The following is a 17,720-nucleotide window of genomic DNA, read 5'->3' as shown; positions in this document are numbered from 1 at the left end:
AGCGGTGTTAACCCTACCGTTTCCTTCAGAGAGCGGTGTTAACCCTACCGTTTCCTTCAGAGAGCGGTGTTAACCCTACCGTTTCCTTCAGAGCGCGGTGTTAACCCTACCGTTTCCTTCAGAGCGCGGTGTTAACCCTACAGTTTCCTTCAGAGCGAGAGAGAGGTGTAAACCCTACCGTTTCCTTCATCTGAATCTGGTTGATCTTGATGCGGAACAGTTTGTGTCTGAAGTCGTTGTTGAAGTTGAAGCGGTCTCCGTCCTCTATGTCCTTCCCCCGGGGACTCTTATTGAGGACGCGCGCCTTCCCACAGGCCAGAGACTGCAGGGTACGCCTCAACTCACCCTCCTCTGGGGACGGAAGGGGGACACAGATCACGGTTACAATACTTCCTTTCATCAAGTTTAAAATGGGGAAATTACATGCATTTCATGAATGAGCCGAAATGTTATTGACCCCAAATATGCAATGAGATGAATGTAGAGAGAGAAAGAGGTGACTAGAAGGGCACTCAACATGTACTGCACTGACAAATCACTGATTGGTTGAAAGAAATTGATAATGAGAAGATTGTGGGAGCTGTACTGTTAGATTTCAGTGCAGCCTTTGACATGATTGACCATAACCTGTTGTTGAGAAAACGTGTGTGTTATGGCTTTTCATCGTGGATTCAGAGCCATCTAATAGAACTCAGATGGTTCTTTAATGGAAGCTTCTAACGTCAAACATGTAAAGTGTGGTGTTCCGCAGGGCAGCACTCTAGGCCCTCTACTCTTTTCTATATTGAACAAAAATATAAAAACGCAACATGTAAAGTGTTTAGTCCAATGTTTCATGCGCTGAAATAAGACCCCAGAAATGTTCCATATGCACAAAAGCTTATTTCTCTCAGATTGTGCTCAAATTTGTTTACATCCCCATTAGTGAACATTTCTCCTTCGCCAAGATAATCCATCCACCTGACAGGTGTGGCATATCAAGAAGCTGATTAAACCGCATGATCAATTTACAGTTGTGTCACACAACACAATATCACAGGTGTCTCAAGTTGAGGGAGCATGCAATTGTAATGCTGACTGCAGGAATATCCACCAGAGCTGTTGCCAGAATGTTCATTTCTCTACCATAAACTGCACCTAACGTTGTTTTAGAAAATTTGGCAGTACGTCCAACTGGCCTCACAACCGCAGACCACCTGTAACCACGCCAGCCCAAGACCGCCACATCTGGCTTCACCTGCTGGATCGTCTGAGACCAGCCACCAGGACAGCTGATGAAACTGAGGAGTATTTCGGTCTGTAATAAAGCCCTTTTGTGGGGAAAAACTCATTTGGATTGGCTGGGCCTGGCTGCGCCCCTGCCCAGTCGTGAAATCCATAGATTAGGGCCTAATGAATTTATTTTATTTTAATTGACCGATTTCCTTATATGAACTGTAACGCCGTAAAATCATTGAAAGTGTTGCATTAACATGTTTTTTCAGTATATGTTTACCAATGACCTGCCACTGGCATTAAAACAAAGCATGTGTGTCAATGTACGCTGATGATTCAACCATATACGCATCAGCAACCACAGCCAATGAAGTTACTGAAACCCTTAAGAAAGAGTTGCAGTCTGTTTTGGAATCGGTGGCCAGTAATAAACTGGTCCTGAACATCTCTAAAACTAAGAGCATCGTATTTGGTTTAAATAATTCCCTAAGTTCTAGACCTCAGCTGAATCTGGTAATGAATGGTGTGGTTGTTGAACAAGTTCAGGAGACTAAATTACTTGGTGTTACCTTAGATTGTAAACTGTCATGGTCAAAACATATAGATTCAATGGTTGTAAAGATGGGGAGAGGTCTGTCCGTAATTGATGCTCTGCTTTTATCTTGATTATTGTCCAGTCATGTGGTCCAGTGCTGCAAAGAAAGACCTATTTAAGCTGCAGCTGGCCTAGAACAGAGCGGCACGTCTTGCTCTTCATTGTAATCAGAGGGCTGATATAAATACTATGCATGCCAGTCTCTCTTGGCTAAGAGTTGAGGAGAGACTGGCTGCATCACTTCTTGTTTTTATAAAAACACATTGTGTTGGAAATTCCAAATGGTTTGCATAGTCAACTTACATACAGCACTGACACACACACTTACCCCACCAGAAATGCCACCGGATGTCTTTTCACAGTCCCCAGGTCCAGAACAAATTCAAGGAAACGTACAGTATTATACAGAGCCATGAGTGCATGGAACGCCCGTCTTATATAGCGCAAGTGAACAGCAAACCTGGTTTAAAAAACATATAAAGCAACACCTCGCGGCACAACGCCTCTCCCCATGTGACCTACTTGTTGTGTGTATGTACTGACGTATGATGTACAGTTGAAGTCAGAAGTTTACATGCACCTTAGCCAAATACATTTAAACTCAGTTTCACAATTCCTGACATTTAATCCTAGTAAAAATTCCCTGTCTTAGGTCAGTTAGGATCATCACTTTATTTTAAGAAATGTGAAATGTCAGAATAATAGTAGAGAGAATTATTTATTTCAGCTTTTATTTCTTTCATCACATTCCCAGTGGGTCAGAAGTTTACATACACTCAATTAGTATTTGGTAGCATTGCCTTTAAATTGTTTAACTTGGGCCAAACGTTTCGGATAGCCTTCCACAAGCTTCCCACAATAAGTTGGGTGAATTTTGGCCCATTCCTCCTGACAGAGCTGGTGTAACTGTCAGGTTTGTAGGCCTCCTTGCTCGCACACGCTTTCTCAGTTCTGCCCACACATTTTCTATAGGATTGAGGTCAGGGCTTTGTGATGGCCACTCCAATACCTTGACTTTGTTGTCCTTAAGCCATTTTGCCACAACTTTGGAAGTATGCTTGGGGTCATTGTCCATTTGGAAGACCCATTTGCGACCAAGCTTTAACTTCCAGACTGGTGTCTTGAGATGTTACTTCAATATATCCACATAATTTTCCTTCCTCATGATGCCATCTATTTTGTGAAGTGCACCAGTCCCTCCTGCAGCAAAGCACCCCGACAGCATGATGCTGCCACCCTGTGCTTCATGGTTGGGATGGTGTTCTTCGGCTTACAAGCAACCCCCTTTTTACTCCAAACATAACGATGGTCATTATGGGTAAACAGTTCTATTTTTGTTTCATCAGACCAGAGGACATTTCTCCAAAAAGTACGATCTTTGTCCCCATGTGCAGTTGCAAACCGTAGTCTGGCTTTTTTATGGCGGTTTTGGAGCAGTGGCTTCTTCCTTGCTGAGCGGCCTTTCAGGTTATGTTGATATAGGACTCGTTTTACTGTGGATTTAGATACTTTTGTACCCGTTTCCTCCAGCATCTTCACAAGGTCCTTTGCTGTTGTTCTGGGATTGATGATACAGTGAATTATAAGTGAAATAATCTGTCTGTAAACAATTGTTGGAAAAATTACTTGTGTCCTGCACAAAGTAGATGTCCTTACCGACTTGCCAAACTATAGTTTGTTAACAAGAAATTTGTGGAGTGGTTGAAAAACGAGTTTTAATAACTCCAACCTAAGTGTATGTAAACTTCCGACTTCAACTGTATGTGGAACTGATAGACGCGCACACACACACTACATGTTAATGTTTTTAAATGTCTGTAAATTGTAAAGTATTTTGTCTGTAATGTCTTTTTCATTATGTGTCGGGCCCCAGTAAGAATAGCTGTCGCCATTGGCTAAAGGGGATCCTAATAAATGTAATCGAGAGAAAGAGAAGCTGCACCTATGATGAAAGAAAGAAGAAGAGAAAGAAAGAGAAGCTGTACCTATGAAGACAGACAGAGGAGAAGCTGTACCTATGAAAACAGACAGAGGAGAAGCTGTACCTATGCCAGTGGCTGATTTGATCTCCTCCATGCTGAACTCCTCCCCCTCGTTGAACATCAGTAGTACCAACGTCTGGAACAGAGACACTTGCAGCTCCTTCTTACCCTGTAGACAGACGCACACAGTTATTGAGACGCGTCTAGAACAGACACCCGCAGCTTCTTCTTGTGAAAGACGCATTAGAAATTTGAAACAAAAAAAGCCAGTGTTTCTCTGGTCCTTTCACTCGCACCTCTTTAAACTCAGTCTTCAGAACAGCGTGGCCCAGGGTGGGCTGCCACTGGAGCTTCCTGCCACTGTGTTTCCCCAGATAGAACAGCTTGAATACCTCCTGGAGCTTCACCATCTGGGGGGGAGGGGAGAAGAGATGAGGGGGAAGAGAGAGGAGGAGGGGGGGGGGAGAGGAGGAGGAGGGGGGGGGGGGGGGGGAGAGGGCAGGGAGAGAGGGGGCATAGAAACTTTATCTATGCTTCATAAAAACCTAACCAACACTCAGATTACATTTACACATCCTGCAATACTTTTTGCTAGCATACACACACCACCCAACCACACACAGACAGACATACCTCAGGGGGCAGGTGGACCTCCATAGGAGTGTATGAGGGCCAGTAGCCCATGGTGAGGATGTTGACCGTCAGCTCCATCTGGCTGGGCTCACTCTGGTTCTGGGTGTACTGAAGGAGACAGACAACCTGATTCAATACATTCATGTACTGGGGGAGACAACCTTATTCAATACATGAATGTCCTGTAGTGGGAGAAAGTCAAATCCTTAATTTCTTGGAAAACGGTGTGTAAAGAACAGTCTGGAACTAGTAGAGCTAATGCTAACATTATGATGAGTTTTGATGAAGCAGCTGTTGTTCTGCCACCAGTCATTGCAGTAGCCTCCAGAGTCAGCTGCTATGCTCATCTGACCCAACGATACATTCACAGAGAAACTTGTTGATCTACGGACTGATTACTGATAAGTCGGTTCCTCTTAATTGTGTGGCTGCAGGTCTACAACTTCAGGGTAATTTAAAACAGGCTAAGCAAGCTTTTTATGTAAGTGAAGGAAGAGCTAGCTAACCATGTCAGTAAGCTAGCTAGCTAACCATGTCAGTAAGCTAGCTAGCTAACCATGTCAGTAAGCTAGCTAGCTAGCTAGCTAGCTACAACAGCTCCACAGCTGAAAGTCACAGCACTAGCGACCAATGTCCTGGCACAAAACTTGTACAGGAGATAGCTACCGGTTTGTTATTATTTTCTCACAATTGCAAACTATTAAATCCCTGTCACAACATTTTTGTACTAATTTAGCTAGCTATTCATCCGATTTCATGGAGTCATACGAGAGCGCAGTGATTAGGAACTACAGTATGTTTTGATTTTAATGGCGGACGCTCAATATTCAAATACGAGTTCCAAGTTTACAAGACAGATCGGTTGAGGGACGAGTGTCACGGAGGAGTGACGCCATCTGACGTGAGACAATGTAGTCATCTACGATTCACTGATGGTAAATCTATTACAGCAACTACCATACACAAAAATGTATGCACGCATGACTAAGTCGCTTTGGATAAAAGCGTCTGCTAAATGGCCTATTATATTATAACTATAGTGATATTGATGAGTCTGTGTGTTAACCTGTTTGAACTGGATCATGACGTCTTTGGAGAGCTCCATGTCCTTAAACATCCCCTCCAGCTTACTGGTGAAGGCCGCTCCACACTCTGCAGGGACAGGAAGCCACAAACCATCACACTCACTTCCCGTTTACAGGTTTTATAGAGTAATACAGTGCATGACTTCGTGACTTGGGGTGGTGCTTCTACAGTCACACACCAGAGATAGTGACCATTGAGTTTAACAAACCACCGATAGGCTGACCTCTGCTGATGTCTTCACTAGCAGTTGAAGCAAAGTCATACATTGAAAAACAACCTATGCGGGTACATTTTGACATTGGCGGGTAAGATGTTTATTTCAGCAGCCATGTTGGCGGGTGGTCATTTCTTAAAACGCGAGCATTTCACTCGCATTTGCAAATAAAAATGTAGTTAGAAGTCAAGAATGAGCACATTTATAGCTAAATAAAATGCTGCAGTAGCTGTTTTGAAAGTGTGTCGTTTTGTTTCATAGATGGTAGATAAAAATCACACAAAGAACTAGGAATCATATAAACAGTGCTATGAAAAAGTATTTGCCCCCTTTCTAATTTTCTCTACATTTGCATATTTGTGATACTGAATGTTATCAGATCAACCAAAACCTAATATTAGATAAAGGGAACATAAGTGAACAAATAACACAACTATTACATATTTATTTCATAAACAAAGTTATGCAACACCCAATTCCCCTGTGTGAAAAAGTAATTGCCCCCTTACACTCAATAACTGGTTGTGCCACCTTTAGCTGCAATGACTCCAACCAAATGCTTCCTGTAGTTGTTGATCAGTCTCTCACGTCGCTGTAGAGGAATTCTGGCCCACTCTTCCATGCAGAACTGCTTTAACTCAGTGACGTGTGGGTTTTCAAGCATGAACTGCTCGTTTCAAGTCCTGCCACATCTCAATTGGGATTAGGTCTGGACTTTGACTAGGCCATTTCAAAACTTCCAATTTGTTGCTTTTTAGCAATTTTCATGTAGACTTGATTGTGTGTTTTGGATCATTGTCTTGCTGCATGACCCAGCTGCGCTTCAGCTCACAGACGGATGGCATGACATTCTCCTGTAGAATTCTCTGATACAGAGCAGAATTCATGGTTCCTTCTATTAAGGCAAGTCGTCCAGGTCCTGAGGCAGCAAAGCATCCCCAAACCATCACACCACCACCACCATGCTTGACCTTTGGTATGATGTTCTTACTGTGGAATGCAGTGTTTGGTTTACGCCAGGCATAATGGGACCCATCTCATCCAAAAAGTTGACTCAAGTTTGCCAAAAAGCACCTGGATGATAATCAAGACTCTTGGAAGAACGTTCTATGGACAGATGATTCAAAAGTATAACTTTTTGGAAGACATGGTTCCAGTAATTCCTGGCGAAAACCAAACTCTGCATTCCACAGTGATAACATTCAGTATCACAAATATGCAAAAGTAGAGAAAATTAGAAAGGGGGCAAATCCTTTTTCATAGCACTGTATATCTCCCGCGACGCGCAGCAACACTGCCTGGCTGGGGAGCACTGTGATTTAGACACGTTGCACACAGGCATAGAAGTCTGTCTAATTTACTGGAAAGTCTACTGAAGTGAGACTTTGTCCTTGTGTTTCTTGGCCATTTACAATGTTTTGTTCACAAGCTAGGTTGTTTTTCAATGTTTGACTTTGCTTCAACTGCTAGTGAAGACATCAGCTACTAGTCAGATGATGTAGTCTAATATCTCACAGGCACACTGTCACTGACCACTCCAGCGGCTGGAGTACCACCGCTGCCTCCGTAACCTCCCGCCCTTAAAAAGGGGCAGCTTAACATCCTTCTCATCTGAGATATTTTGGTTAAAAGACTTGGGTCACAAAATGAAATAAATATTAGCAATATACCACATCACTGCTTACTAGTAATACATTTATTGTTTTAGAAACATTACGAAGGTTAAAAAAACTGGAGTGGCAGGTAGATATTTTTTTTTTTTTTTTTATCTACCTGCCACAGTGGCTGGTAGACCAACAAGTTCCTTTCTGGCCCTGCCCACAGACAAAGCTTGCCACAACACAGATACCATAACATGTGATGGTGACAAACCTGTGATTTTGGAGATCACTGCATTGTATCCTGTTATCATACAGTGTTGAAGTTTGGACAACTTACCGTGTTTGAGTTTGGACAGCATGGACTTCTCAGCGTCCACCGAGGCACTCTTCCCCACCAGCAGGCGTTTGGCTAGGTCCTTCTTATAAAAGGCCTCAAACACATCCTTCCCATGGATGAAGCGGAAGATGATCATGATCTTGTCTAGAATTCTCTCCAGCTCCTCCTCTGTAGCCTCCTTGTTGCCCGCCCGCAATTTACAGTCCACGTACTTCGCTGTGCAGAGACAGGACACCACCACAGAGACAGGACACCACCAGTTAGATAAAACATACAGGAAACACTCAAACATAACTGGTGTGGGACCCCTGACTGGTATCTTAAGCAATGGAGCAAAAGTCCTTTGTTTTAAGATTCCAGGACCCTTTAAATATCTCCTGCTCTGGCTCTTTACACCCACAGCGGTCTCGTCTCCTCACCGATGAGCTCAGCAGGTTTGTTGGGTCTGTTGTTGATGAAGGCTTCGAAGGCCTCCTTCATAGCGTTGATGAAGCTCTCGTTCCTGTTGAAACAGCCCTGGGCCACGTTGTCCATCTTATCCTTAAAGTCCAATAGGTCTTGAACCATGTCCTTATCCTTCTCTGGGGTGCCCACAATCTCACCACCAAAACTCTGTTAGGAGACACCTCAGTGAGACAGGAATCAATAGAAATGTTTCAGAGTGAGAGAGACAGACAGAGAGGAGAGAGAGACAGACAGAGAGGAGAGAGAGACAGACAGAGAGGAGAGAGAGACAGACAGAGAGGAGAGAGACAGAGGAGAGAGACGGACAGAGAGAAAGTACCTTGATGTAGTCTCTCCAGTGCTGCAGCAGAGTGGGGAGTCCTCCCTTCACCTTACTGAAAAGCTGGTAGAGCAGAGCCAGCTCCATCACACGGTTACCATCTACCAGAATACTGAGACCTGGAGGAGAGGGTCAATATCACACGGTTACCATCTACCAGAATACTGAGACCTGGAGGAGAGGGTCAATATCACACGGTTACCATCTACCAGAATACTGAGACCTGGAGGAGAGGGTCAATATCACACGGTTACCATCTACCAGAATACTGAGACCTGGAGGAGAGGGTCAATATCACACGGTTACCATCTACCAGAATACTGAGACCTGGAGGAGAGGGTCAATATCACACGGTTACCATCTACCAGAATACTGAGACCTGGAGGAGAGGGTCAATATCACACGGTTACCATCTACCAGAATACTGAGACCTGGAGGAGACGGTCAATATCACACGGTTACCATCTACCAGAATACTGAGACCTGGAGGAGACGGTCAATATCACACGGTTACCGTCTACTAGAATACTGAGACCTGGAGGAGACGGTCAATATCACACGGTTACCATCTACTAGAATACTGAGACCTGGAGGAGAGGGTCAATATCACACACACACACACACACACTGCTGGTAGATACCTTTCTGTAAGATGGCCGTCATGTGTTCTCCAAGCAGCTGCTTCTCTACATTAGAGATAAGTGGCTTCCTGTTGAATACAAACAGATAGGAGAGAGAAAGGGAAGCGAGAGGAGAGAGAGAGAAGAGAGATGACAGATGGAGGAGGGGGTGAAAGAGAACGTGAAGAGGTTCAAATCTGTGAGATGATCTAGTGTACTCTGACTGGAGCACAGGCCTGTCAGTCTAAGGTGTTAGTCTGACTGGAGCACAGGCCTGTCAGTCTAAGGTGTTAGTCTGACTGGAGCACAGGCCTGTCAGTCTAAGGTGTTAGTCTGACTGGAGCACAGGCCTGTCAGTCTAAGGTGTTAGTCTGACTGGAGCACAGGCCTGTCAGTCTAAGGTGTTAGTCTGACTGGAGCACAGGCCTGTCAGTCTAAGGTGTTGGTCTGACTGGAGCACAGGCCTGTGAGTCTAAGGTGTTAGTCTGACTGGAGCACAGGCCTGTCAGTCTAAGGTGTTGGTCTGACTGGAGCACAGGCCTGTGAGTCTAAGGTGTTAGTCTGACTGGAGCACAGGCCTGTGAGTCTAAGGTGTTAGTCTGACTGGAGCACAGGCCTGTCAGTCTAAGGTGTTAGTCTGACTGGAGCACAGGCCTGTCAGTCTAAGGTGTTAGTCTGACTGGAGCACAGGCCTGTCAGTCTAAGGTGTTGGTCTGACTGGAGCACAGGCCTGTCAGTCTAAGGTGTTAGTCTGACTGGAGCACAGGCCTGTCAGTCTAAGGTGTTAGTCTGACTGGAGCACAGGCCTGTCAGTCTAAGGTGTTAGTCTGACTGGAGCACAGGCCTGTCAGTCTAAGGGGTGTGGAGGAAGAGGCGGGTCTTACTGAGTGCTTTGGTCGAGGTAGCTGATGACACGATCGTTCTCTTCATCCAACCGACGAGCCACGTGATGCAGGTACTCTGGCACCTGGACACACACACACGCGTCACTTATAATATAATTTATAATATGCCATTTAGCAGACGCTTTTATCCAAAGCGACTTACAGTCATGCGTGCATACATTTTTTGTGTATGGGTGGTCCCGGGGATCGAACCCACTACCTTAGCGTTACAAGCGCCGTGCTCTACCAGCTGAGCTACAGAGGACCACACTTATGACCGTCACTAGGAGAAACCCAGATATGCTACCTATATAGGGAAAACCCAAATATGCTACCTATATAGGAGAAACCCAGATATGCTACCTATATAGGGGAAACCCAGATATGCTACCTATATAGGGGAAACCCAGATATGCTACCTATATAGGGGAAACCCAGATATGCTACCTATATAGAGGAAACCCAGATATGCTACCTATATAGGGGAAACCCAGATATGCTACCTATATAGAGGAAACCCAGATATGCTACCTATATAGGGGAAACCCAGATATGCTACCTATATAGGGGAAACCCAGATATGCTACCTATATAGGGGCAACCCAGATATGCTACCTATATAGGGGCAACCCAGATATGCTACCTATATAGGGGCAACCCAGATATGCTACCTATATAGGGGCAACCCAGATATGCTACCTATATAGGGGCAACCCAGATATGCTACCTATATAGGGGCAACCCAGATATGCTACCTATATAGGGGCAACCCAGATATGCTACCTATATAGGGGCAACCCAGATATGCTACCTATATAGGGGCAACCCAGATATGCTACCTATATAGGGGCAACCCAGATATGCTACCTATATAGGGGAAACCCAGATATGCTACCTATATAGGGGAAACCCAGATATGCTACCTATATAGGGGAAACCCAGATATGCTACCTATATAGAGGAAACCCAGATATGCTACCTATATAGGGGAAACCCATATATGCTACCTATATAGGGGAAACCCAGATATGCTACCTTTATAGGGGAAACCCAGATATGCTACATATATAGGGGCATGATCATAATATGGGATTAAAGCATTTGATTGACAGCGGTCACTCACGTCTCGTTCCTGCATCAGCCTCTGTCCCTCTGCAGCATACAGTCTGTTAGTCTCCATCAGAAACCGCTCCTCAAACGACTCTTTATACACCTGAGGAGAGAGACAACAGATTACACCAGGAGATCTCCAGATAATCTACACAGATTTGAGGAGAGAGACAATAGATTACGCCAGGAGATCAGACAATCTACATACTATCTGCCTATGGAACAAAAGTTTTACATTTGATTGGCCAATGGTAAAACAAGCCCCATGAAGAATTGACCAATCACCTGCAGGTCTGAGAGCATGCCCAGAAGGCTGCGGAGAAGGCTGCGGTCCACGGTCTCTCCGTTGCGTTCACGTTCGATCTGCTCAAGGATCCCGTCGACGGTACGTTTCTGGACTGCCCCGTCGCTCACGATGTGGGTCCGGAAGAGCTCCAGCCCAGTATCCCTGTGGAACACACACGGTCATGATGAACAGTAATGGTCACGGTCATAGGACAAACACATGGGTTGCATTCCAAATGGCACCCTATATCCTACATATAACTATTTTTGCCCAGATAGGACCTAGTCAAAAGTAGTGAACTAAATAGTGAATAGGGTGCCATTTCAGACGCAGCCATGGTCACGTTAAGGCCATAATGAAATGCTCACCATCACAGAACAGGAAAAGCCGTTTGCCACTGAGAACGGACGAATGTATGTTTCCTAATAACTAGTGGACAGGGCTCTTACCAGATGGAGGGAAGCAGGGAGTTCTGAAGCACGTAGGTACGGTCCAGGAACAGAAAGATACTCCGGATCATGATCTGTAGTAAACAAGGTTACACATTACAAACATACATTATATTAATCTACAACATACATTTCAGACAGATTAAATGTCACATGATAAACAAAGGTCAAAGGTGAGATGAAAAAGGCTGTCTGACGAACCGTCTGTCTGCAGTGGTCCTGCCAGCATCGGTTCATCCTCTTCAGGAAAGACAGGCTGTCCAGGGACTCTGTGAGATGTTAAGGTTAAGGAACGGGCCTCAATTCAATAAAACACAACAGTCAAACTATCTCTTTGGAGGGTGCCTTTGCTCGCACCAGGTTGTGGTTAAAAAACATCACATCCTTCTGACGACTAAAAACTGTGTAGTCAGTTTATAGAGAACACCATTACAGGGATGTTCATAGTTTTTTTATTTGCCATCAGTCCAAGCAGTGTGTCGCTGTGCGCAGCTAGCTGTTGGAAGAGGTCCAAAGTGCCCCCTGGGCGTCCGGTAGCCTAGCAGTTAAGAGCGTTGGGCCAGTAACCGAAATGTCACTGGTTCGAATTCATGAGCCGACTAGGTGAAAAAATCTGTTGATGTGCCCTAAAGCAAGGCACCTTAACCCTAATTGCTCCTGTAAGTCTCTGGATAAGTCTCACAACTACTACACAGCAGCCTGCTGAAATACAGCTCTATGACATGAGGCTGCCAGGTTCCTTTTAGGCCCCCCCAGTCACAACTAACCAGATAAACAAGTGTTATCAGGGAGACCCAGGCCAACGGTGCCGCATACAAATCAACTATTTAAAAAAACAAACATGTTATGTTACAGAGATAGTTATAAAACATGTGCATCTTCTCAGAGGAGCCACTGTCATGTGGCATCGTACAGGACACAGACGTTCTTATCAAGTCTCGACGTGAAATCTATCAAACAGGATTTTATAACATCCACACACACATGCGCACTTTCACACACAAAGACATACACAGTGTAAAGGATATTCTCTGAACTGGTGTATCTGGGCCTGGACATGGTCCTCACAGACCTGACGGAGCTGCTTGTAGAGTGTGGGGGAGACTTTATAGGAGCACAGGTTCTCCACTGCCTGAAACAGAGTTGAGAGAGAGACAGAGGGAAACATACTAAGCATTCCTAAATTCTGTAAGTTATCCCACCCTGTTTATAGGACACACACAGATAAGTTACAAGATAGGGTTAGCCAAGTCCACAGGCTGGTGAATGGTCAGAGTGATAGGGTTAGCCAAGTCCACAGACTGGTGAATGGTCAGAGTGATAGGGTTAGCCAAGTCAACAGGATGGTGAATGGTCAGAGTGATAGGGTTAGCCAAGTCAACAGGCTGGTGAATGGTCAGAGTGATAGGGTTAGCCAAGTCAACAGGCTGGTGAATGGTCAGAGTGATAGGGTTAGCCAAGTCAACAGGATGGTGAATGGTCAGAGTGATAGGGTTAGCCAAGTCAACAGGCTGGTGAATGGTCAGAGTGATAGGGTTAGCCAAGTCAACAGGATGGTGAATGGTCAGAGTGATAGGGTTAGCCAAGTCAACAGGATGGTGAATGGTCAGAGTGATAGGGTTAGCCAAGTCAACAGGATGGTGAATGGTCAGAGTGATAGGGTTAGCCAAGTCAACAGGATGGTGAATGGTCAGAGTGATAGTCCTATAAGGGCGGCAGGTAGCTTAGTGGTTAAGAGCGTTGTGCCAGTAACCGAAAGGTCGCTGGTTCTAATCCCCGAGCTGACTAGGTGAAAAATCTGTCGATGTGCCCTTGAGCAAGGCACTTAACCCTAATTGCTCCTGTAAGTCGCTCTGGATAAGAGCGTCTGCTAAATGACCAATTATTATTATAATTATTGATAGGGTTAGCCAAGTCAACAGGATGGTGAATGGTCAGAGTGATAAGGTTAGCCAAGTCAACAGGATGGTGAATGGTCAGAGTGATAGGGTTAGCCAAGTCAACAGGATGGTGGTTAGGTATGCTGACTGACTGCTGATGTGAGTTACAGGACCTGCTGGCTGGCATGGGGCAGCGCTCCTCTCCAATACTTTGAGATTAGAGAGAGGCATAGTGTCCTAGGACCGATGCCACCTCCAAATCTATGCTGCGTTCCAAATGACACCCTATACCCTAAATAGGGTGTCAGTTGGCACCACCCACCCAGACTGGCTGGGGCAACCAGCAGATCACACGACAACAACCAGCAGATCACACGACAAGACAGCTGGAGTAATGGCATCATACAGATGAAAAGTGTAAAGTGCCCATATCGGTACATATTATTCACATGGAAATACTGGGACTTGGATATAGTCATGTCATCAAGGCCCGGTGGACACATGAACTAGGCCTATGTTTTAGAATGGAAAATAAGGGCTGTAGCCTCAAGTATAGCACAAGCATTTCGCTACACCTGCTATAACATCTGCTAAACACGTGTATGTGACAAATACAATGTGATTTGTTTTATGTCCTGAAAGCACCACTGTCTGTTTGATGCTTTAGGCCTGACCTGGTAGAGTTCCTCCAGGTTGTACTTGATGGAGGTGCTGTTCTGGATGGCTCCTACTGCATCCCTAAGCTTCAGCCAGGTGTCCTCAGTGTAGTTCTCTGCTAGCTTTGGCCTGTCTGGGAACACACAACCGTTACACCACACCAAGGCACAGCAAAATGGACAGACAATCAATGCAACATGACAGTTTTTTTACGCCTCTGGCTGGGTACCTCACTTAAACTAGGAGAAATTTGAAGTTTGTTTGTAAACAGTTGAATGCATGTTCAACCATTTGTAAACATCTGGCAGGGACAGAGTCAACAAATGTCAGGAAATGTCCAGTTTTCTAAAATGTAATAGATATATTTATTCTGCAAGAATGTCATTAGCTAGATGATGTAAACAGAGTTGAGTAATATTTCCAGGGCTGGTTGCAACGGAATATTCAGTTGTTTACATGCCATGGCTATTAATTGCGTCAAATATGTCACAAGCTAACATGGTCTGGAAACTTCCTAGGTTACCCAGCTGGCTATCATGGACAACTTAAAAATATGAACTCAAGTTACACTGCAATTTATGAGGAGTTACAAGTTACACAAGTAGAGTTAACTAGTTAGCCAATTACTAGCATATAGTTGATAGTCAGGCCAAACGGCTAAATAACGTTTAGCTACCTATCACGGTTAGCTAGCTAGCTAACGTTAACTAGCTATTCAGCACGCGTTACCTTTGAAATTTTTAATAACTAATTTCTTGGAGGCGCCAGCTTTGTTGGAGGCCAGGCCAGAAGTCCTCGTCACTCCGTTGTTGTTGTGCTCCGTCAGAGCAGAGAAGTTTGCTTTCTTGTCCTGTCGTATGTCTTCTGCCATTATTAGATAATGCAGAGGGCCGTTGTTGTGAAGAGTTGTTAGCTAAATTTAGCCTGTCAGCGGCACTTCTGCTTGTCCTCTCAAACGAGCCTAAAGTTGGATTATACAACTCTGACCCTGTTGCTTAAAATCATTCACGATGCACCACTTAGTCCGATCCCTCGCTGACACAGAAGTAGATACCTAGACCAAAGCCATAAAACTTAGGAAACTTTTGGATAAACCGAACAACTGAAAATTATATTTCGTTCAAGTCAGCTAACGTTAGCTAGCCTACCAGGTTAGCGGAATTATACGCGAAACAAACACTTTAGTATACACGCCACGTCACTCCCTGGCCCATATTAAAATTTGGCAAATATTAAATGTTATATTTTTCAGACTTCCATGTGTGAAACAAATTAAAAGCAATATTCCATCTCAAAGTATCCATCGTTATTCTTCCGCTGGAGATGTGGCGGTAGCCACATAGCTAACATAACAAAATGGCTTTTTACCTCCCCCTTGACAAGTGCATCTTGGGAGATTAGCATTCTACCCATGTGACGTTTGAAACTGCACAATTATTTAGACTTTATTTTTTCAATAGTTCATATTTAAATGGTCCCAATTACATTTTATATTCAATCACTTTAGCGAAATTCATCAACTTTTATTGATTTTGCATGCTATAAAAGCATTTTAGGTACAAGCAATAACACATTAAACTCTTATTCAAATGATGTAGGCTGAAAATGTAAGCGTTTCTAACTGTGATGGTGGAATATAAATTGGTGCAGGATTGGTGCATCGTGATTTTATCAATTTACCCTGTTCTAAAAGTTAACTAGATTAAAAGGTATGATAGAGTACAGTATTCTACATTTAGTTGCTCATTTTAAACAGATGCATTTTCTTGGAAAGACAGGAGAAAGGTGTAATTGCAGCCCGCAATTCAGGGCATTCCTGCATGTGGGCATTCATGCATCTGCAGGAACCCCTCTTTATCCTTCTATTGGTACATTTTTAATCGCATAGACAATCAGAGGAAATGTAGAATATCAAAAGTGTCATACAAGCATGAAGATGGCGTGCTCGAGGAGGGGTGTTCATGCAGGAAACAATGGGATGCTCGGGGGATGTTGATGCAGGAACCAATGCGATGCTCGAGGGGGCGTTCCTGCAGATGCAGGAATACCCACATGAAGGAGAGCCCCAAATTGCGGCCAGCAATCACACACTATTGGAACAGACAAAGCATATTTTTGTAGGCAATGGTACTCCACCATGGTTCGATGGACAAAGCCTATGGGGAAATGAATGGAGTTTTTGTAGGGTTTTTGGATCAACTGCGAAAATAAGGTATTTGGTAAACACAGGCTTAGGAGATCTTGTACATTTTGTTCTATGAGATCATTTTCAACAGCTAACGTCACTTTTTGTGAATTTTGAAGTATTTGTGTAATAAAAAAAAGCGCATAAAGGCTTCATAATTCATAAATGTCATGTTAACTGACTGATATTATCTCACAGAACAAAACGTATAAAGTCTTCTAAACCTGTGTTAACCTCAGACCTTATTGTCGGCATAGGAATGGTTGAAGGATTGGTGCAGCACTTTGTGACATCTGCTGATGTAAAAAGGGCTTTATAAATAACATTTGATTGAAGGAACCATAGGTAACTCATTTCGTTTTTTAGGACTACAAACTGGCAAATTCTATAGCCCTCAATCTGGTTCTAATGTCTGTGGGAGAATCTCAATTGCATAATCCAGAGGAGCCTGGTGGGAGGAGCTATAGGAGGAGGGGCTCATTGTTATGACTGGAATGGAATAAATAGAATGGCATAAAACACGTGGAAACGACATGTTTGACTCCGTTCCATAAATCCCATTCCAGCCATTACAATGAGCCCATCCTTCTATAGCTCCTCCCACCAGCCTCCACTAGTGGGAGGGGAAGAGTAAGAGAGGCCCAACTCGGCGGAAAATCTGTCTCCCTCCAGCAGGTGGCGTTTTTTCGTTGTTTCGCCCACCAAGCAAGGAGTTTTTGTATGGAGGTCAAATGAGTGTCGAATTTGGTCAACAGAAAAATTAATGACTTATTTGCTATGTGAGGTTTATTTGATCGAATATACGTTTCGTAATGCTTAAGTTGTTACCAGTGTACAGATATAAGTAGGACACGTGACATCCAGACAACTTTGAGAAAAAAACACTTTATATCGGAGTTGTCTGGAGATGCCTCTATGCATATTCATGTAATGAGGCTAGAGCATAGCGTGTCTCTCCATTGAATACAGGCGGTTGACGTCAACAACCCTCATCGAATATGCAAAAATTGAAGACAATAATGAGATGTATCCACCAATCCAAAGAAAGGATAGGCGGGCGCTAGACAGCCCGCCCTGCCGCTTTTTGGACAACAACTCCCATTGTATTTTGTCAATATATGCATATATTGACCCAATGCATTTGTAAACAGGAAGTACAACCTCCTCATGACATTCTTCGAGCGGAAAACGTAGTGGCAGCT

General features: G+C 44.1%; 1 protein-coding gene across 1 annotated transcript; it reads right to left on the bottom strand.

The window, feature by feature from the left end:
- Positions 1-39: 39 nt before the first annotated feature.
- LOC311123463 (cullin-4B-like) lies at positions 40-15,685 on the bottom strand. The gene is made up of 17 exons (XM_084197728.1): positions 15,063-15,685; positions 14,351-14,466; positions 12,825-12,928; positions 11,998-12,067; positions 11,797-11,870; positions 11,347-11,509; positions 11,075-11,164; positions 9,952-10,034; positions 9,089-9,156; positions 8,448-8,566; positions 8,083-8,275; positions 7,664-7,879; positions 5,492-5,577; positions 4,426-4,533; positions 4,089-4,202; positions 3,856-3,961; positions 40-351 (listed from the first exon to the last, which is right to left on the bottom strand). The coding sequence occupies exons 1-17, from the start codon at positions 15,202-15,204 to the stop codon at positions 119-121; spliced, it is 2,085 nt and encodes a 694-aa protein (XP_084053854.1). The 5' UTR covers positions 15,205-15,685; the 3' UTR covers positions 40-118.
- Positions 15,686-17,720: the final 2,035 nt, after the last annotated feature.

This window comes from Coregonus lavaretus, assembly GCF_964263955.1.
Source record: "Coregonus lavaretus genome assembly, contig: HAP1_SCAFFOLD_1820, whole genome shotgun sequence".
Taxonomy (NCBI): Eukaryota; Metazoa; Chordata; class Actinopteri; order Salmoniformes; family Salmonidae; genus Coregonus; species Coregonus lavaretus.
The sequence above is the reverse complement of the archived record's forward strand: the minus strand, read 5'-3'. Positions and strand labels throughout refer to the sequence as shown.